Source organism: Scyliorhinus canicula, chromosome 1 (assembly GCF_902713615.1).
Source record: "Scyliorhinus canicula chromosome 1, sScyCan1.1, whole genome shotgun sequence".
NCBI classification, from domain to species: Eukaryota; Metazoa; Chordata; class Chondrichthyes; order Carcharhiniformes; family Scyliorhinidae; genus Scyliorhinus; species Scyliorhinus canicula.
In genome coordinates this window covers 116,128,749-116,150,099 of record NC_052146.1, presented here as the reverse complement: position 1 = coordinate 116,150,099, position 21,351 = coordinate 116,128,749, and the positions used below count along the sequence as shown (strand labels likewise).

The following is a 21,351-nucleotide window of genomic DNA, read 5'->3' as shown; positions in this document are numbered from 1 at the left end:
GGTCGATTAACTTAATCTTATTCACAATTCATTATTGCTGTCACAAACTTGCATCTTCCTTTCTGCACCAAAGTACGTACAATGCTCTCACTTCCACATGCTGTATTCGCTGACTGAGAAAAAAAAGACAGACAGACAGTCTTGTATTTATACAGTGACTTCCAGACATCTCAGAGCACTTTACGGTCAATGAAAACAGGGAGAGCCCCCAATCTTGTCTTTGAATAGTACCATGGGATCTTTTACATGTACAGAGAAGATAAGGGAGGCCTCGGTTTAATATCTCATCTGAAAGGTGACACCTTCAGAAGCGCAGTGCTCTTTCAGTACTGCACAGTGAGTGTCACTATGCAACAGTGTCAAATGAATCTGGAAATGGTATTGTAGCAGGATGTGTTCATGTCAGCCAACACAGACACAAGATCCGTTTCAGCAGTGTCATTGCTCCCAAAGACCTTTTCATTCAGTAGCTGGCCAAGTGGATCAGACCAGGAGTCGTTGTTGAGGTACTGGTCAAACTCATTCCGATCCACATCAGCCAATAGTTCAGCGTAGCACAAATTGTCCAGGGCTTCCAGGTCATTCATTGGTTGTGGAGCTTGATATAACTGTCCACAGCAGTGGGCTAAAGTTCCAAGCAATGGAGAGGGTCCCACTGTCATGTTGTGGGAACACAGTGTCGTATCATGGGGGGCGGACAATGGGTGTGTCTGGTGGGTTTGACAGCACAGACTCCAGTTAGTTTGAGGATGGTTATAAATCGGGTGAGACATAGACCAGTCCATCCCTATGAACCCACTCCCGGTTTCTGCAATATGTGGGTGAGTAAGGCGCCCACTGCTGACTGGAGGTTGTTTTCCAAAGGGGAACATTTCCTGCTTGCTGGACAGTGGGTTTATTTCTGGGGGAAGGTTTGGAGGAGTGATATGGTTCATTATCTGTGTGCTGATAGGGGGCCCCTTGTCTTGATGGCCTCCTGATTCCTGTTGATCAGTGCTATCTCTGTGAGCAGAAATGCCATTCCTGTAAGGGCCACGCGTTTGGCTTTTACGCCGTGGCCTGTACTTGTAGTTGGGATACTCCAACATGTGCTCCACCCGCAGCCTCTCTGCTTCCAGGATGTATGGCCGCTTCTGCACCACAGTAAGTGATTTCCAACACCGTCCTGGAAAATGAAAGGAGAAACCTTGAGACTGACTGAAAATGGTGTAAGAAATACACATTCAGAAAGAAAGAACCCATATTTATAGAGAATTTAATCACACAAAATCAGAATGGTACAGCACAGAAGAAGGCTATTCAGCCCATCGAATCTTACTTGTCATTTAATTGCTCCCACTGACCTGCTCTTTCTAATTATCTCCACAATTTCTTCATGCCGCCTATTGAATCTTTTTCTACGAACTAACCACCTCCCCAACAGGGAAGACATTCAAAATCCTGATCACTTGATAACAACTTATCAAATTTAGCGATTGTAGTAAACACAGTGGCTGCAAAGCACTTTGGGACAACATGAGATCATGAAAGGTGCTAGAAAAATGCAAGGCATTTTTCTAAATTAATGGGGAGAAATTCAGCACGATACATGACATTGCACATCAGTGTTTACATAATTTCTACATCCGGAGCTCCATTCTAACTAGAGTGTCTTCACCTGGAGACATTTCTTGACCAAATTTCAATCTGGATATTCTTGCTTTCTTATTTATATTTTCTCAATGTCCAGCCCATCTTTTACTGAAACCCTCATCCATGCCTCTGTTGACTTCAGGCTCGTCTATTCCACTTACATGGCCAGCCTCTCACTTAGTAAACTTGAGCTCAACGAAAACTAATTTACCTGTGCTGTGGCGGAATGGTAGCACAGATGTCAGCATTGTTGTTTCATAGCGCCTGGGACCTGGGTTCGATTTCCGGCTTGGGTCACTGTCTGTGCAGAGTCTGCACATTCTCCCCGTGTCTGCGTGGGCTTCCTCCGGGTGCTCCCCTATCCTCCCACAAGTCCCGAAAGATGTGCTATTACGTGAATTGGACATTCCGAATTCTCCCTATGTGTACCCGAACAGACACTGGAATGTGGTGACTAGGGGATTTTCACAGTAACTTCATTGCAGTGTTAATGTAAGCCTACTTGTGACATTAATAAACATTATTATTACCTGCATCTGCACATTCACCCAGTGTTCACTGACCTACTCTGGCTCCCCGATATTAAAATTCACATCCTCGTGTTCAAGTCCTCCTTGGATTTGCCCCTTCCCTAACTCTGTAACATCCTTCTGTTGCCCTACAACCCTCTGAGAAACCGGCACTCCTTCAAGCCAACCTCTCTCTAAAACATATTTATTTGACAAAGCTGATCCACGCTGTGGACGAAACGAAATGGAGCCTAATCCTATTCTCATTCAACGTCCATGGAAACGTGCTTTCCAACAGACTTCACTGAATGGCTGAGGCCAATTGGAATGACCCAGTGAAAGCACATGCTGAAATCTGCTGACTCAACACAAATCAGAATTTGAATGCTGGGTATTTGACTGCACACTGCGAACTGGCTGATGCCTCTACCCAGTAGTCTTTTTCAGTTTTGTATCGGAATTTGATTGACTATACTGAAGTTGGTGGAGGGTGCAAACAAAATACATCACATTCTGGAAATCTGAAATATGTCATGATCTGAAGATATGAAGGAAAAATGAACATATATATCTTTATACCATCCGGGTTACATTATAAGAAGTTTTTTTTCAATGGACAAATAACTGCACTATAAAATGGCTGCTGCTGACCATGTAACGAGAGTTCTGGAAATTTCCCAGCAGTTTAAAAATGGACAACGGTTAACACATCAAAACCCTGGTGGGCGGCACGGTAGAGGGGCGGCACAGTAGCACAGTGGTTAACACTTTGCTTCACAGCACCAGGGACCTGGGTTTGATTCCCAGCTGGAGTCACTGTCTGTGTGGAGTCTGCACATTCTCCCCATGTTTGCGTGGGTTTCCTCCGGGTGCTCCAGTTTCCTCCCACAAGTCCCGAAAGACGTGCTGGTTGGGTGAATTCTCCCTCTGTGTAACCGAACAAGTGCTGGTGTGTGAAGGGGCTTTTCATAGTAATTTCAATGCAGTGTTAATGTAAGCCTACTTGTGACACTAATAAAGATTATTATTAAATAACACTCCTTGCACTGTATAATTCTCCTCGTCAAGCCAGCACAAATGATAGTGGACAAGATATATGCACTAGTCAGCTATGGCCAGAGACAGATCTATTTGTGATTCCTTGGGTGTGATTTAACCACCGCGTTGCACCCGGCGCAATTCTGTGTGCATCGGTTAAAGGCCAATATTGAGATTTGCACGAGGTGCCAATGAGTTTGCAATCTAATCAGCCCGCTCCCAATGGCGGGTTCCTGATCAGGCCCAAATATGGCTTGCATATCTTTAACCGCAATTAGCGGCAATTTCCATCTCATTAGCGAGATTGAAGTTGAATGTAACGGCTGCCTGGGAATTAACCGACGCCCCAGCGGGAATATCAGGCTGGAGTCATTTAGTACTCCTTTTTGAAAACTTGAAGCTGGCGCGGTGGCTGCTGAGGGGATCTGAGGGATCATCAATGGGGTTGGACTTACTTGTGGGCAGCAGCGATCTAAGGTAGGGGTCTCTCCTGAGCTTTGTACCGGTACCACTTGAAAGGTGACATTTCCTTGTTTTAAAAAAAAATCTTTTTATTGGCATTTTCAAAATTCTGTACATTGCCGTTTGTTTTCATTTATTATATAGTGTAAAAAAGGCTTTGTCTTACATTTCTTTATTTACAAATTATTTCCGACTAGTTTGGCGTGTCCCCCCTCCCCAACCCCCATTTGACTAACCGCTCCCCCTTTCCCTCACAGCCCCCCCTGATGTCCTCCCTGGTTGATCCGGTGGGGGGGGGGGGTGCTCCACTTTATCCTTGTACGTGCCCTTTCCTTTCTCCCTCCATCGGCTTCAACCGTGTTCTTTTTGTGGATGGGGGGGTGGGGTTGCACCCCCTCGCCTGTGTTGTCTCTCTTTGTCCCTCTCAGGCTGTCTGCCACCTTCTCCGCTGGGTTGTGCGTCCCTGACGTTGCTCCTTGTCTTTCTTTTCCCCCTTTCCTTTTCTAATGCTTTCAGTTTCCTTTGTCTATTGCGTGCTGTTGGCCTGGAACAGGTTTTGGAACAGACCGACAAATTACTCCCATGCAGTAAGGAAGCTTTCCTCCGACCTTCGTGTTTGATCTTCTCCAGGTAGAGAAATTCCGAGAGGTCAGCGAGCCAGTCTGCAGCTTTGGGTGGTGCTGCCGATCGCCAGCCGAGCAGGATTCTCCGGCGTACGATTAGGGAAGCGAAAGCGATGGCGTTGGCCCCCTTCCCCATGTATTGCTCTGGCTGCTCTGATACCCCGAAGGTTACCATATTTGGGCATGGCTTCACCCTCACCCCAAAACCTTGGCTATTGCCTCGGATAAGGCTGTCCAGAACCCAACAAGTTTGGGGCACACCCAGAGCATGTGGGTGTGGTTGGCCGGGCCCCTCTGGCACCGTTCACATTTGTCCTCCATCTCTGGGAAGAACCTGCTCATTCGGGTTCTGGTCAGGTGTGCTCTGTGCACCACTTTGAACTGCATTAGGCTTAGCCTTGTGCAGGAGGAGGTGGAGTTGGCCTAGCGCAGTGCTTTGCTCCAGAGTCCCCATTCCACTTCTGTCCCCAGTTCGTCCTCCCATTTCCATCTGGTCTCGCCCAGTGGTGTTCGGACTCTGTCCAGTAGCTGTCTGTACATTTTCTCACCAAGTCCCCCCCTCCTTATTGTCCATGTTCATCAAGTCCTCTAATAGTGTGATCTCCGGGGCCCAGGGGTAATTTCCTTGTAGTTTAATGGTTTATGTGGTATGTGGAATGTTACATAGTTGATTTTCAAATCTTTGTTAATGTTGACCCATTTTTGCCAATAAAATATTCTCATGTGCATTCTTGTGGATAAACACGTGCCATGTCTCAGACGATGATTATTGCATCACGTTTCAATCAAAATTTGAAGCCTGAACGGTTTACCTGACCTTTAGAAGCAACAGCACCATAGAGGCAGCAGCCAAGAATCAAACACTCGAGCTGGGCTTTAGCACTGGGGATATCCTCACGACTGTAAGGTGAGTGTGTGGATTAGGGGAGGGCACCGGGGCACAGTCTCCCTGATGTAACTGACAGGGATCTGGGGTCTGGAGTCGAAGGCCTCATGCTGTGGCCGGGGGGGTGGTTGTGCAGAGTGAGGTTTTGCAGTACAACTGGCTTGCTGGATGACACTCTGAGAGAAGGCGGAACATGTAAGAGTGGGGGAGTTTGAGGGTCCCGGGGTGGAAGCCCAAACTGATTGTTGGTCTCTCTCCTTCTCCAGTTCATTACATAGACTAGAATGGATGGTGGTGCCAGTCCTGCAGAGCAATCCCTCGAGGTGCTGGTGGCAGCCCAGGCGGCCAGATGCTGGAGAAGGCGGCAGCAGCATCGACGCAGGCTGGAGACAGCACCCCATTTGCAGGGGGCCACTGCAAATCCTAAAGACTCAGCCTACAGGGGACACCTGCTCTCGGTGGCCATGAAAGTCACCACAGTCCTGAACTCCTGTGCCACCGGTTCATTCCAGGGCTCGAGCGGGGACTTGAGGCATTTCACAAGCTACAGCCCAAAGTGCATTTGTGAGGTCACGATTAAATCATGTTACACCTCATATTTTGTGATGCCTGGGCATCAGATTTTGGCAACTTTGAACTGGACCAGGCCCATTAAGTTGCCAAGGCAGCAGGAATTTCCATCATCGCCGGGATCCAAGTCCAGGGAGTAATTGATGGCATGCATGTCACCATGCATGCGCCAGGGCATCAGGCAGTGCCCTTCATTAACAGGAAGGGTTTCACGCCGTGAACGTGCAACTCATGTTCAACGGCCAACTCCAGATCATGCACGTGCGTGCATGCTTCCCAGGGAGTGCGCATAACAGCTACATCCTGGGACACTCGGACATCCCCGGCATTTTTGAGGACCACCCCAGGATAATGGGTTGGCTCTTGGGGGATAAGATGTACCCACTGAGGTCTTGGCTGATGACACCAATGTGGAGGCCAGAGACCGAGGTGGAGACCGGATATAACGAGGTCCATGTTGCCACCCGTTCTGTCATTGAGTGGTGCATCGGTCTGCTTAAAATGTGGCTCTGAAGTATGGACCGCTCTGGTGGTGTACTGCAGTATACCTCCCAGAGGGTCTCCCACTTGTGGTGGTCTGCTGTGTTCTCCATAACCAGGCTCAGTAGCGGGGCAACATGCTGGAGGAGGAAGAGAAGGGATATGCGGCCATGTTTGAGGAGGATGAGGAGGAGGAGGAAGGGATGGAGGAAGAGCCCTGGGAGGAGCCTCAGGAGGAGCAAAAGGATGGAGGATAGACAGCAGTGAGGGTCCGGCATGCCTGGACGACCAGGGATGAGGTCATCCTCGCCCGCTTCTCATTGGACGAGGCTTTGTCCATCAGCATTATAAACAACCGACACCCACTTCCCTCCTGCTCCCCTAATACCACCCGCTTCTCATATCACACCTTCCCCATTTTCATCTGCTTAACCCCCTCCAATCCCCCTCAAACCTCCTTAAAGAAATCAACAAATGGCTTCCATCTCCGGGTGGACCCTTCAAGACAAACTCGATCCTCTCCAGCCTCAGGAATTCTGCCAGGTCGCTCACTCATACCCCCACTTTCGGCGGCTCCGAGTGCCTCCATCCGAAAAAGGTCCGTCTCCGGGCTATCAGGGAGGCAAAGGCCAAAACATCAGCCTTTCTCACCGGGACTCCCGGGTTTTCCGACATCCTGAATATCGCCACCTCTGCTCTCAAAACCACCTTCACCCCCAGCACTTCAGACATCATGCCCGTTAACCTCTGCTGGAATCCTTTCAGCCTTGGACACGTCCAGAACATGTGGACATGATTCACGGGCCTCCTCGCACACTGCCTATACCTATCCTTCACCTTCTAAAAGACCTACTCATCCTTGCTACCATCATATGCGCCCTACGTATCACTTTAAACTGCAGGAGGCTTAACCTCACACATGATGAGGACACATTCATCGTCTCCAAGGCCTCTACCCATGTTTTGGCCCCTATCTCACCTCCCAGCTCCTCCTCCCACTTGTGCTTTATGTGCCCCACCAGGGCCCCCTCCAAATCCATCAACTCCTGTCAGACATCAGACACCTTATCCTGCTACCACAGGGGATAGGACGGCACCTTTCTCCTTATGAAGTCCTGGTACATAAAACTGTTCCTCCTGGGCAGCTTGTACTCTTCCTCCATGTCCTCCGACTTTGCAAATTTGCCCCCAATGGACAGATTGCCAAATCGCTCAATCCCTGCCTGCCGCCACCCCTGAACCCTTGCATCCAACGCGCCCCCACACACCCCACCACCCCAACCTCCGGCGCAAACCCATGGCTGTCGCAGATCGGTGCCTCCAGTCCCAAATGCTGCCTCCACTGCCCCCACACCCTTTGGGACGACACCACCACTGAGCTCACGGAGTACCTAGCCCAGCAAGAATGGCAGCGGCACTGATAACAAAGCCCTCAGATACGTTCCCCTCCACAACACTGCCACCATCCGACCCCACGCTGACCCCTCCCCCACGGCCCATTTCCTAACCATAGCCATATTCGCCGACCAGTAGTAATTTATCATGTTCGACAATGCCAGTACCCCCACGCCCCTCACCCCATGCTCTAGGAAAGCCCTCCTAACTCACGGGGTCTTCCACGCCCACACAAACCCAGAGATCGTTGCATTGACCTTCTTAAAAACAAACTGGGGAGATTCTGGAACACGATCAGAACCTTGGCAACACCGTCATTTTTCCTGTCTGCACCCGCTCTGCCAGCGACAGCGGCAGCACATCCCACCTCCTAAAGTCCATTTTCATTTGCTCCACCAGCCGAGTCAGCTTCAACTTGTGCAGCTGCGCCCAGCCCACCTGGATACCCAGATATCTAAAACATGTCCCCACCACCCTAAATGGTAATTCTACTAACCTACTCTCCTGCCTTCTAGTCTCAATCGGGAACACCTTGCTCTTCCCCAAATTCAACTTGTGCCCTGAAAACTGGCCAAATTCCTCGAAAAGCCCTATGATGCCTCCGATACTGCCCAACGTATCTGAAGTAGATGGAATTTTACATGTAGGACTCCAGCCAAGGCCGTCCTCATGATACTGAGGAGTGAGATGCTCTCGTAGTTGTTGTTGCAGTCTCCTCTGTTGCTTACGTATTTGAATAGTGGAATGGTTTTTGTATCGCAGCCTACATCCCAGCAGAGAAGGCGGAAAGTTTTAAATGTGTGGAAATAGATGGGACTCACTATGCTTGAGTAGTTCAGCTGGGATTCAATTCTTGTTAGGTTTCTTTCCATTTACTGAACAGTTTACGACCTTCTCAAGTGAGGGTTTGTGCCCTCTCATCACTGAATGTCTGTGAAACACACCTCTCCCCCACCACCACCACCTGGGCATGCGGGTGACCCGGCCTCACACCCATCCATCCTTGTGGGCATTGGGACAGTGCCCAACCCCCTCCCAAATGAGCACATCTGGCTATTGGTCGCTGAGGGCCCCCCCCCCCCCCACCACCACCTTTAGGGCCCCCTTCAGCCATCTTCTTGCAGGCCCCCCCTTAACTCCCCCTCTGCCCCCCTCCCACCTTTCATACTCCCCCTTCCACCCCCTTTCTGGGCATCGCCCCCTTCAGGCCCCCATCCCTTGGCAGTGACAACTGGGCACCTGGCAGCACCAACTTGACAATAGGCCACTACTCCTGGCACACTAGCAGTGTCAACCGACACCCCTGCAGTGCCAGATTTGAGTGCCCGGCTTCCGAACCACCCAGGGGCTCCAATAGTCTCTGAGCCCCTGGCATGGCCATCACGCCTGATCTCCATTTTTGTGGAGGCCAGTACTAATTGGTGCCGGTGTGAGGCCTTGCCGGTGCGGCTGGTGACTACCGGGGAGCTGGCAGAATGTGACCTCAAATGGGCTGCACATATTTAAATGAGCCTGATGGTACATTTAAATTTGATTATCTGGATCAGGCCCAGTCCACGGGCATAATGATCTTTGACTCCAGAATGTTTGCACAGTTTTCTTGTGCCCATTTGGTGTCCATTCTGTTGACTTCATATACTATGGGAATATAGTTTCAAGGGTAGATTGGATCAGGCCCAGCATGGGCATGATCCAGATTGCGCCATGCATAATGCATGGGGTGCATTGTACACGGTTAGGCACCTGCTGCGAAATCCGTTTTAGGTCTCTCCCGCTATGCACCCTGCGCCACCGGATCAGCGCCAGTTGCAATGCAGTGGGAAATTTGCACCCGTGAGGACAAACGCGTTCAGTGAGCACAGGAGTGATCGGAAAACAGGGAGTGGGATTCTCCGGTCTCCTATGCCAAAATCGCTTTCAGCGATCGGCCGGAGAATCCCTGTTGGTGCCAAAATCAGGGGCCGCGCCACTTTTGCAGAGTCCGCCGTGTGCCGTCGGGATGGCCTCAGGATGTTCCCTGAGGCCCTCCCCCAATGGGCCGATTTCCCAACAGCGTGGGGTGCATGTGCTTTCTTTTTTCCGGGAACCGGGCGTGAGGGATGCGGACTACGTCCAGCACTGCCACAGTTGGGGGGGGGGAAACCGATCTCCGGGCAGGGGGTGGGGGCACTAGTGGGGGATGGCGAGCCTGGCCAAAGGAGGGCACTATTTGACAGTCCGGGTCCGAGTGCGGCCGGCGCCATGTTGCATGGCACATCTGCTGCAGGCCGCCGCCGGGCGCATGCACGGCCACGGACCCAGCAATTCTCCGGCCGTATCCGCAGCTAGAGCTGGGGACTCTACGCTGCGTGCCTGCTGGCCCCCCCACCAGACGGAGGATCGGTGGAGGTTTGGCAGAACTGTTTGGGGTGTAAAACGCCACCGTTCCCTCGCCGGCATCAGCACCTCGTTTCCCAGACGGAGAATCCAGCCCAGGATATAGTTTGAGTTGAAACCCAGGAAGCTGGATTTTAGGTGTTTCCAAGTTTATGGGAGAGTAGAATGTGGTATCCGGCCTGGAATACATTGTAATAGTTAAACCATGAGGTAACAAAAGCATGAAAGAGGGTTCCAATAGCAGATGAACGGAGATAGAAATTAAGTCTTGTGATGTTGCAGAACGGAAATAGGCAGTTTTAGTGATGGCACAAAATTGAGGTCTGAAGCTCAACTTGGGAACACACGTGGCACCAAGGTTGCAAACAGATTGTCTTAATCTCAGAAAGTTGGTAGGGAGAGGGATGGAATCCATGGATAGGGAAGGGAGTTTGGAGCGATGATTGACTTCAGTCTTCCCAATATTTATTTGAAGGGAATTTCTGCTATACAGTACTGGATGTCAGATCAACAGTCTGATAATTTAGCAACAGCACACTAATCGAGGTAGGCAATGGTGAGGTAAAGCTTTTTTAAAATTATAAATTTAGTATACCCAATTCATTTTTTTTCCAATTAAGGGGCAATTTAGCGTGGCCAATCCACCTAACCTGCACATCTTTGGGTTGTGGGGGCGAAACCCACGCAAACACGGGGAGAATGTGCAAACTCCACACGTACAGTGACCCAGAGCCGGGATCGAACCTGGGACCTCGACGCTGTGAGGCTGCAGGGCTAACCCACTGCACCACCGTGCTGCCCTGTGATGAGGTAAAGCTGACAGTCACCACGTGGCAGACTGTGGATGAGAAACAGAAGGTTGGGGGGAGAGGGGACAAGGACAGACTCTTGAGGGAGACCAGAGGGAAGGGGGCGGGAGCAGGAAGAGGAGCCATTGCAAGTGATTATTTCACTACGATTAGATGGATAAGAATGGAACTGGGTGAGAAAAAACCCACCCAGCTGGACGACAGTGGAGAGGTTTTGGAAAGGTGGCCAAATATGTGAAAGGCTGCAGACAGGATTAGAAAGATGAGGAGGGAAAGTTTACCAATGACAGAAAATGTGGAAGTATTGCGAACATTGAGAAGGACAGTGATGAACTTTAAGAGGACGTAGGCTGATGGAATTGTGTTAAATTTAACGCAGAAAATATTTCAAGTGATACATTTTGGTGAGAATAATGAGGAGAGGCAATATCAAATAAAGGCAATAATTCTAAAGGGAGTTCAGGAACAAAGAACCTGTGGTGAGTATATTTGCATAAATCATTGAAGGTAACAGGGCAGGTTCGGAAAGCGATTAGAATGCCATTGATGATACTGGATTTTATAAACAATGTGTTGAATACAAAAACAAGGAAGTTCATTAAACTTTATAAAACACTGGTTCACCCTCAACTATAATATTGGGGGTGACCTAGTAGCCCAGCTAGCCGTGGTCGCAAAATCCATAATGACAGTTAAATCTCACGAGCAGCCAAAATTTGCGCTGGTGAAATTTCAGTTTATGATACATAGATACATAGAAGATAGGAGCAGGAGTAGGCTTTTAGCACTTCGAGCCTGCTCCACCATTTACCACGATCATGGCTGATCATCCAACTCAATAGCCTAATCCTGCTTTCACCCCATAGCCTTTGATCCCATTCTCTCCAAGTGCTATATCTAGCTGCCTCTTGAATATATTCAATGTTTTAGCATCAATTACTTCCTGCGGTAATGAATTCCACAGGCTCACCACTCTTTGTGTGAAGAAATGTCTCTTCATCTCTGTCCGAAATGGTTTACCCTGAATCCTCAGGCTGTGACCTTTGGTTCTGGACATACCCATCATTGGCAACATCTTCCCTGCATCTACCCTGTCTAATCCTGTTAGAATTTTGCAAGTCTCTATGAGATCCCCCCTCATTGTTCTCAACTCCAGCGACAACAATCCTTACCTAGACAACCTCTCCTCATATGACAGTCCTGCCATCCCTGGAATCAGTGTGGTAAACCTTCAGATCATCCCCACCCCCTGTCACTGATGTAATAGGTTCACGCCCTGTGTGTAAACCAGACTTCCACAGATTTAAATACATTTAAAGATAATAAATGGGGCTTAATGCCAAAGCGCCTGCCTAAGACGTATCCTCCCCGCCTGGCAGTGTGAAAACCAGTCGTGATGACCAGACCGGGGGTGCGGAGGTGATTGGAGGTCTCGCAAGTTGATGGACAAGGCTAGGAATTGCCTCCTGGCAATGCCACTAATGGGAAGTGCCAAGGGGCAGTGCCAAGGGGAGTAACCATCTGCCACTAGGCACCTGTGGTGAGGGGGGTTGGTTCCCGGTGTGAGGTACATCAATTACGTGGATTGACATGAGAAGTTGGGGTTGTTAGCCTTCGCGAAGAGAAGGTTGAGAAAAGATTTGATAGACATGTTCAAAATCATGAGGGGTCTAGATAGAGTAGACGGGGAGAAACTATTCCCACTGGGGGAAGGGTTGAGAACCAGAGGACACTGATTTAAGGTGAATGACAAAAGAAGCAAAGGTGACAGGAGGAAAATGTTTTTTGTGCAGTTTGTGGTTAGGGTCTGGAATGCACTGCCTGAGAGGGTGGTGGTGGCTTTCAAGAGGAAATTGTATATGGATCCGGAGGAAATAAACTACAGTGATAGGGCGATAGAGCAGAACAGTGGGACTAGCTGAGCTGCTCTTGCCAATAGCTGGCACAGACATGAGGGACTAAATTGTCTCCTTACGTGCTTGAATCTTTCTATTCCTCTTCAATTCATGTTACCTCCAGCTCTCTTGTTGAATACCTTCAAACTGAGTCCCCCTGACTCTCCTGCAAGTGGAAGCAGTTTGTCCTTATTGAGTCTAAAAGCATGCTTCATGATGATGATGACATTGTTGCAATGTTGGAGAGAGGAAATTGGTGGGATCCCAAGGGGTGTTTTGTATGAACGCTTCCCTGAGCGTATTTCTCCCAGGAATTGACAAACACACCAGACATTGCCCATGTTGCTCCACAGCCAACTGCTACAAAGCATAACAGAGAGGTAGTTGTGTAAACATCACATCACCTGTCGCTTTACCACAACAACTTGCATTTAAATAGCACCTTTAATTGACGCCCTATGCTGCTCTTGCTCATGTATTTGCTTTGTTTGGCCCTTTTACTGCACTGTAACCCATCACTATTTGTCTATGTACTCTGTCGATTATTCTTTTTGTCTACTATGTACGTTCTGTTTATGTTCCCTTGGCCGCAGTAAAATGCTTTGCACTGTACTTCGGTACATGTGACAATAAATTCATCAATTAATAAAATGTTTCAAGGTGGTTCAAAGGAATGTTATATACAATTGAACACTTGAGGCTCACAAGGCGATATTAGGATGGATGATCAAGAGCTTGGTAAAATAAATATGGCTTTAACTTGGCTTTCAGAAATATCTGAAAGGAGGTGAGATAGGTAGAAAGATGGAGAGATGTAGGATGGGAATTCCAGAGTTTCGGGCCCAGGTAGGCCAAGGTATGACCTCCAGTGGTGGAGGAAAGGAACAAGAGGCCAGAAAAAAGGCATTGGCGGAACAGGATCCATTGTGGAGGAGTGATGGAAGAATGGAACTTCGTGAGAGTGGATACAGTAGTTTTCATCAATGGCACATCTGCAGTGGACATTAAACTCAGCAAGCAAACTGAGCCCCAGTCTTAATCCTGTTCCACCCTCCACACTCTATTATATACATAGGTACCAGAATCCTGGACTATTTGATATTTATGCAAAATCCACGTTACATGATCTAAGTCTGGCCATCATAATTGAATATATTTACTGCCCTTGGGATTAGAAGGAGAAAACTGCACCTGATTTGTTATCCATATCTGGATCTGGTATAACTACGACACCCCTCTGACTAAACTCTCCTGACATGCAGTTCTCATTGGCACAAAATGAATGGGCATTTGTTTATACAGTCACCTGTGCACCACAGGGGTCATGGTGTTCGGCATCTGATTTGAGCTCAATTTTCAAAACGTGGGCAACCCTTGAGACTGGATAGTCTCCAATCGCCTGGCTAAAAAGGCATTGATGAGCCTGCCCACCATATGGCAACTGTCCCTCAGCAATAGAATGCTGGGAGCAGTGTTACTTACTATACAGTTAGACTTCTGCCCCTTTCTTGGGACGAAGTGCCGTCTTAAGGAGCCAATTGGATGGCTGGCAGCTCTATACTCCCAACAGTGCCACTGCTGGAACAAATGGCAGTACGAACGAAGAGGGCCTGGACTAAAGATAAGTCCAGGGTATTACCTAGGCGAGGCTGGCAGACCTCAGTGAAGGGGTGTAGGGCTGACGGAGAGGGTAAAGGGGAAAGTATGATTTTAGGGAGTGTGATGTTACCTCCAATGGGCCTTCACTTGCCCGACACCAGCCCATGCCTCACTTGGTGTAGGCTTCCCCTGCTGTTGTTAAATAGTGACGGGTGCGGGATGAGACCCTTAAGTGGCTATTATTTGGCGACTTCAGTGCCCCAATCAGCTCAAGGGTGGATCGATCACTCGTGCCGTCACAACCCCTCATTAAATTTCATCCAGGTCAGGTGTAGATAGGTAGGCAGTGGCAAGGTGCTGGATTTTACAAATGAACTGACGAACAAGGAAATGTAAAATCCAGCCCTTGGTGCTTCATCCCATCTAATATTTTTTTTTTTTTTTTAATTTAGAATATCCAATTCATTTTTTCCAATTAAGGGGCAATTTAACGTGGCCAATCCACCTAACCTGCACATCTTTTGGGTTGTGGGGGTGAAACCCACGCAGACACGGGGAGAATGTGCAAACTCCTCACAGACAGTGACCCAGGGCCGGGATTCGAACCCGGGTCCTCAGCGCCGTAGGCAGCAATGATAACCACGGTGCCACCGTGCCGCCCGATCCCATCTAATATTACTCACTCCTAGATACTGAATTTTCCCTAGACAGCTGACTTTTCACTGGACAGCTTTCATACTGAGTTCACTGGACAAAGATCTGGGGGCTAGAAACTGTGGCTATGATATCCTCTAGCTACCCTGGGGTTCTAATGCCATGTGAGCACCCTGATTGCTACACAAGTTCTTATTGCTTAACCCGGCACAAATTGAGAATTTCCTTCTTTTGTATGGTAAGCAACGCACTGCATTAACTGACGAATGAAACGTAATGCACTGAAAGCTGTTGGTAGGCAGCAGGAGTGAAGCTATGTCGGTGAAAGTGTCGGCTTTGTCCCTTCAAAAAAATGGGTCAATATGACACATGCATTTCCTAACCGCCAAAGCGGCACTGGGTTTTCAGATTTGTCAGCTATGGCTCGGTTGGTAGCACCAAGCAAGCGTTGCTGTTGAAGGTGTCATCTTTCAGGTAGGACGTTAAACTGAAGTCCCATCTGTCCTTTTGGATGGGTGTAAAAATCCCATAACAGCAATTCTGAAAGAGTTTTCTCTACTGTCCTGGTCAATATTTATTCCACAACAAAAATCATTAAACAGATTATCTGGTCATCTTCATTGCTACTTGTGGGGCCAAGCAAAGTGTAAATTGGGGTTTGCTTTTCCTACCTTTCAACAGTGACTGCATTTCAGAAAGTACTTATTCCTTGGCTGAAAAACACTTTGGGCATCCTTGTGAAAGGTGCGATAGAAATGCAATTTTTTTCTCTTTTATTTACATGTCGATGCTTGCATGATCACCAGCATTATATACATCGGTATATGCACACATATATGTGCAGCTTCATAAGTGTACGTGCATTCACACATGTAAAAACACAGACGGGGTATTTGCCATTACTTTGCACACGTACACGCAAAGTACATGTTTTGATACACATTTTTACACACAGTCTGGTAATGTGTTGTAGCACAGGAAGAAAGAAAAAATGTAATTTTGTCTTTCAATGTACAGATAATATACCGTGAAAGAAATAACACAGCCAGTATTTTACAATCTATCGATTTCAATGACTAACAATGTCTTAAAGATGTGGTCATTTTCTTTGAGAGAGAGTTAAGTACATAAAAACACAACGTCGGGGCTATTCCCTGCCATACCAATCCTTACCCAATAGCTTGCTGAGCTCTGTGTTCTGAAGGTTGGGGTTCTGTAAAGACAGCCTCTTCCTTTCATCTTTCGCCCACACCATGAAGGCATTCATGGGCCGGGGAATTCGGCTGATGGTGATGTGGGTCCCGCAATCCCTTGGCTGGTGAAGGGGTTCAGAGGCTTTCAGGAAGAAAGCACCAGCGTCGACATAGCCTGTATCGGCAGCCCTCATCTTCATTGGCAATTTGCAGGAGCGACCTTACTCTCACTCCTCATCTGAAAAGCCAAATCTTCTGTGAGAACAGATAGGCTCAGCATTTATATCAGGTTCAGTGTTGAATATAGGCTCCTCCTACATGATTACAATATGACTACCGGTCCAAATCCACACATTGGATTCAAGGCAAACAGAAAATACCATTAAGAACCTGTTTGGATGTTTTCCCCCCTAGATGGTACATTGTATCATCTTTCACATCAGCATTACACACCGTTTGAACTGATGGTCAATTGACTGTTCAAAATCTAGTGTCCTCCATATGCTCTTTAAGAGAATTTCTAAGAAGCAATTTATGTGAATACAAAGTGTACTGGAAGTAGAGGAGTGAAATGTCGAGGATCGCACAAATTTGCATGTCAAATTAGAACATTTTTCTCATGGCTCTGTGCCCATAACCAGCTAAAAAGGTGAGCCCATTAGGAAAATGTGTGCTTTTCCAGGTCAATCCACTAAATTAGGAACTGCCCATATAAGAGTGAGGCATTTATAAACTCTTCACCACCTGTTCAAAAACAAGTAAAACGAACAACGAATAAAACTCCCAAAATCAAAATTTTGAGAATGGATGGGATTGCCTTGATATCCTGTGATCCAGCTATTTGATGGACTAAGTTTTCAAGCATGTCAATTAGTGTGAAAATGGAATAACTACAGTTTAGTCTGTAAGAGACAAACCTCTCTCTCCGTTGCTGAATATTGCACAAGAGCTGAGAAACATCAATTACAGATGCAGGGTATGCAAATTCTTCTTCAGAAGGAGCTGTATGCTCATGTTTATTGACAACAATAGGTTAGTGTTGTGTTTGGTCCCTTGTCCTTTATAAAGTAACTCAAACACTTCGATATGTCCAAACCAGGATCTTGTCTAGTAAGATGGCAATCTGGTTCAGCGCACATGATCATGAAGTCTTGGTACTCCTCTGTAACCTACACCTGGCATTGACCATTTACATGTAGGTCTTATTACCCTCTCAATCTTCTTCTGAAGATGGCCGGATGTGTCTCCCTTTATTTTGGGTCGCCGGTCACATGACCTTTGTCTGGAGACCGCATGGTGTGCCTGTACCGCCGCCTTCTGCTGGTTGGAGCACACCATCCAACTATGATACAGCCCATAGGCATATTGTTATGGGCCAGGGTTTAGAGAGCTCCAAAGTGTATCATGGAATTCATCTGACACAACTTTTACTAGATTGTGGTATGGGGAGGACACAGCCCACTCTACAGGTGTGGTCTAGCAGAAGTGGAAAAGCATTTTTTAAAGCAAAACAATGTTTATTCTATGAACTCAAGTAACCTTTTTAAACCATACAGTGAACATCTTAGCAATAATTAATTCAAATACAACCCACAAAGAATACAACACTAAGTAATTCTTAAGCTGTCCTTTTAACATCCAGACGACTTAAAAGAACTTTCAGCAGAAGCTCATCAGGTTAAAGTCACTACGCCAAGGTGCCTGAGGGGGGCCAACGTGCCACACTGTCCTGTCCCCGACCACCCATGTATCTCCAATGACCTGGGAGACCCACCTCCAAGTGCCATTACACCTGGTCCATGTTTGTGTGGACCAGTACGAAACGGCACCTGGTCCAGGCCCTAGCCTCGTTGGGCAGGATATTAGCTCCTGGCTGTCGGCTCATTTAAACATGCATGTCAGTTGAATTTCGCGAGATGTTTCGAGCATTGTGAATCTTGTGAGAGGCCTCTCGCGTGATTCGGTGGCCTCATCACGACACCAAGTCGGGCGCGGCGGAGACGGTAAATTGCGGCCATGGTCATGAATGGACTTTAAAAAAATTACAGATTTCTACTGAATTCAAATTTCACCACCGACCGTGGCGGGATTGGAACCCGAATCCCCAGATCTTGATCTGGGTCGTTGGATTAATAGCCCAGCGACAATACCACTACACCTCTGCCTCCCTTAATAAGTGAATAACGTAGATACATTTAAAGGGAATCTGGATCAGCAAGCAAGGGGGAAGGAAATCAAAAAGATATACCGATAGAGTGAGATAGAGGGGTGTAATGAAGCTTGGGCAGCACGGTAGCACAAGAGGGCAGCACGGTAGCACAAGAGGGCAGCACGGTAGCACAAGTGGATAGCACTGTGGCTTCACATCGCCAGGGTCCCAGGTTTGATTCCCCGCTGGGTCACTGTCTGTGCGGAGTCTGCACGTTCTCCCTGTGTCTGCGTGGGTTTCCTCCGGGTGCTCCGGTTTTCTCCCACAGTCCAAAGACGCGCAGGGTGGTGGATTGGCCATGCTAAATTGCCCTTAGTGCCCAAAAAGGTTAGGAGGGGTTATTGAGTTACGGGGATAGGGTGGAAGCGAGGGCTTAAGTGGGTCTGTGCAGACTCGATGGGCCGAATGGCCTCCTTCTGCACTGTATGTTCTATGTTCTTGTCCGAAACATAAACACAGACATATATCAGTGGCTGAGTGGCCTGTTTATGAGTTGTAACTTCGTTGTAATTCAATGTAAGATTGCACCCTCACCCCCCCCCCCCCCCCCCCCCCCCCCCCTCTCTCCCTCTCATTTCCACCCAGGAAAATGGCAACGTTTAACAGCTCATCATTGGCAGCAGTTTTGTAAAAGGGGGAGGCCAGGGGAGGGGGTTTGAAAATAAGGAAGATGGGAGACAACGACTGATGCTGGGAACGAGTGCATTAAAGACACAAATGACTCAGAAGTGACAGAAATGTTACAATAAATAGAGGTGCTGAAAACAAGTTAGCGAGGAAGCTAGCAAGAGATTCTTCATGGGATGTATGAAAAGAAATGGTGAAATGAAGGGTGAGATGAGATTTGAGTATGAACGGCAAAAGAGTTAAGACAGTGCCGAGTCCTGATCTGGTTCAAATTTTAATTCCTTGAGCAAAGAGGGCCATGGAAGGTGATGCCAGTCCTGAATTCTTTTCAGTAAGATTTGAGGAAATTGGTGAGGATATAGGTGGAATAGATGATGTGAGGATTATATAAAGGTTGAGATTGGGAGAGTAAACTAGTGGACTCCATTCTGGGAGTCAACAGGCGGTACTCCGAGGCCTCAACCGTAGAGCTGGTGGAGAGGAAAAAGCTGCAAATGGACTTTAACCTGCTATCCACCAGGAAAGCAATGTACCAACGCGGCCGTACGGGGGACCTTCTACGAACACGGAGACAAGGCTGACCGCCTCGTGGCTCACCAGCTGAGAAAGCAGGCAGCCACGAGGAAAACAGCCCAGGTAAGGAATAGCAGAGGCAGACTGGTAATAGAACCAAAAGAGGTCAGCTGGGTTTTTGAGACCTTCTACCGGGGACTGTACACCTCCGAGCCCCTCGACGAGGACGCGGGGATGAAGCAGTTCATCGATGGACTAGAATTACCAGTTGTGAGGGAAAGCAGAAGGTGGGAACTGGAAGCACCAATAGATCTGGGAGAAATCCTGGAGAGTATCAGCTCCATGCAGGCGCGGAAGGCACCGGGAGCCGATGGGTTCCCGGCAGACGTCTTTTAAAATATCCACGCCTATCCTGGCCCCACACCCAAGGGACATGTTCGCGGACTCACTGGCAAGGGGCACTTTGTCTTCCACGCCAGTGCAAGCCACAAACTTACCCAAAAAAGATAAGGACCCGACGTAATGTGGATCATATACACCCATTTCACTGCTGAATGTGGATGCGAAAATACTTGCACAGGTCCTGACCAAAAGGCTGGAGGGCTGCGTACCAGAGGACCAAACAGGCTTTGTCAATGGTAGACAGCTCACAGTGAACATCAAGCGGCTGCTGAATGTGATAATGACCCCCACCGGTAGAGAACACCAGAGGTGATTGTCTTCTACCACTATGTAGATAGTCCAACTAGGGAAGGGGCTGTACTGGATCTGGTATTGGGGAATGAGCCCGGCCAGGTGGTAGAAATTTCAGTTGGGGAGCATTTCGGGAACAGTGACCACAATTCAGTAAGTTTTAAAGTGCTGGTGGACAAGGATAAGAGTGGTCCTAGGGTGAATGTGCTAAATTGGGGGAAGGTTAATTATAACAATATTAGACAGAAACTGAAGAACCTAGATTGGGGGCGGATGTTTGAGGGTAAATCAACATCTGACACGTGGGAAGCTTTCAAATGTCAGTTTAAAGGAATTCAGGACTGGCATGTTCCTGCGCGGAAGAAGGATAAATATGGCAAATTTCAGGAACCTTGGATAACAAGAGATATTGTAGGCCTCGTTAAAAAGATAAAGGAGGCATTTGTCAGGGCTAGAAGGCTGAGAACAGACGAAGCCTGTGTGGAATATAAGGAAAGTAGGAAGTAACTTAAGCAAGGAGTCGAGAGAGCTAAAAGGGGTCACAAAAAGTCATTGGCAAATAGGGTTAAGGAAAATCACAAGGCTTTTTACACATACATAAAAATCAAGAGGGTAGCCAGGGAAAGGGTGGGCCCACTGAAGGACAGGCGAGGGAACCTATGTGTGGAGCCAGAGGAAATGGGTGAGATACTAAGTGAATATTTTGCATCAGTATTCACCAAAGAGAAGGAATTGGTGGATGTTGAGTCTGGAGAAGGATGTGTAGATAGCCTGGGTCACATTGAGATCCAAAAAGATGAGGTGTTGGGTGTCTTGAAAAATATTAAGGTAGATAAGTCCCCAGGGCCTGATAGGATCTACCCCAGAATACTAAAGGAGGCTAGAGAGGAAATTGCTGAGGCCTTGACAAAAATCTTTGGATCCTCACTGTCTTCGGGTGCTGTCCCAGAGGACTGGAGAATTGCCAATTTTGTTCCTTTGTTTAAGAAGAGTAGCAAGGATAATCCAGGGAACTACAGGTCGGTGAGCCTTAGACAGTGGTAGGGAAATTGCTGGAGAGAATTCTTCAAAACAGGATCTACTCCCATTTGGAAGCAAGTGGACGTAATAGTGAGAGGCAGCATGGTTTTGTGAAGGGGAGGACGTGTCTCACTAACTTGATAGAGTTTTTCAAGGAGGTCACAAAGA

The 21,351-nt window shown here is 47.9% G+C and overlaps 1 protein-coding gene across 1 annotated transcript; it reads right to left on the bottom strand.

Annotated features, from left to right (window-relative positions):
- Nucleotides 1-324: 324 nt before the first annotated feature.
- On the bottom strand, nucleotides 325-16,346 carry LOC119977549 (transcription factor Sox-7-like). The gene is made up of 2 exons (XM_038818617.1): nucleotides 16,102-16,346; nucleotides 325-1,165 (listed from the first exon to the last, which is right to left on the bottom strand). Exons 1-2 carry the CDS (start codon nucleotides 16,319-16,321, stop codon nucleotides 360-362), a joined length of 1,026 nt encoding a protein of 341 aa, XP_038674545.1. The 5' UTR covers nucleotides 16,322-16,346; the 3' UTR covers nucleotides 325-359.
- Between the last annotated feature and the right edge of the window lie 5,005 nt (nucleotides 16,347-21,351).

Bases quoted from the DNA above. Each gene is read 5' to 3' on its own strand.
- LOC119977549 (XM_038818617.1), bottom strand. From the start codon at position 16,321: ATGAAGATGAGGGCTGCCGATACAGGCTATGTCGACGCTGGTGCTTTC. The intron at 1,166-16,101 runs GTAAGGATTGGT...TTCATTTTCCAG, and splicing joins AGAGCTCAGCAAGCTATTGG to GACGGTGTTGGAAATCACTT.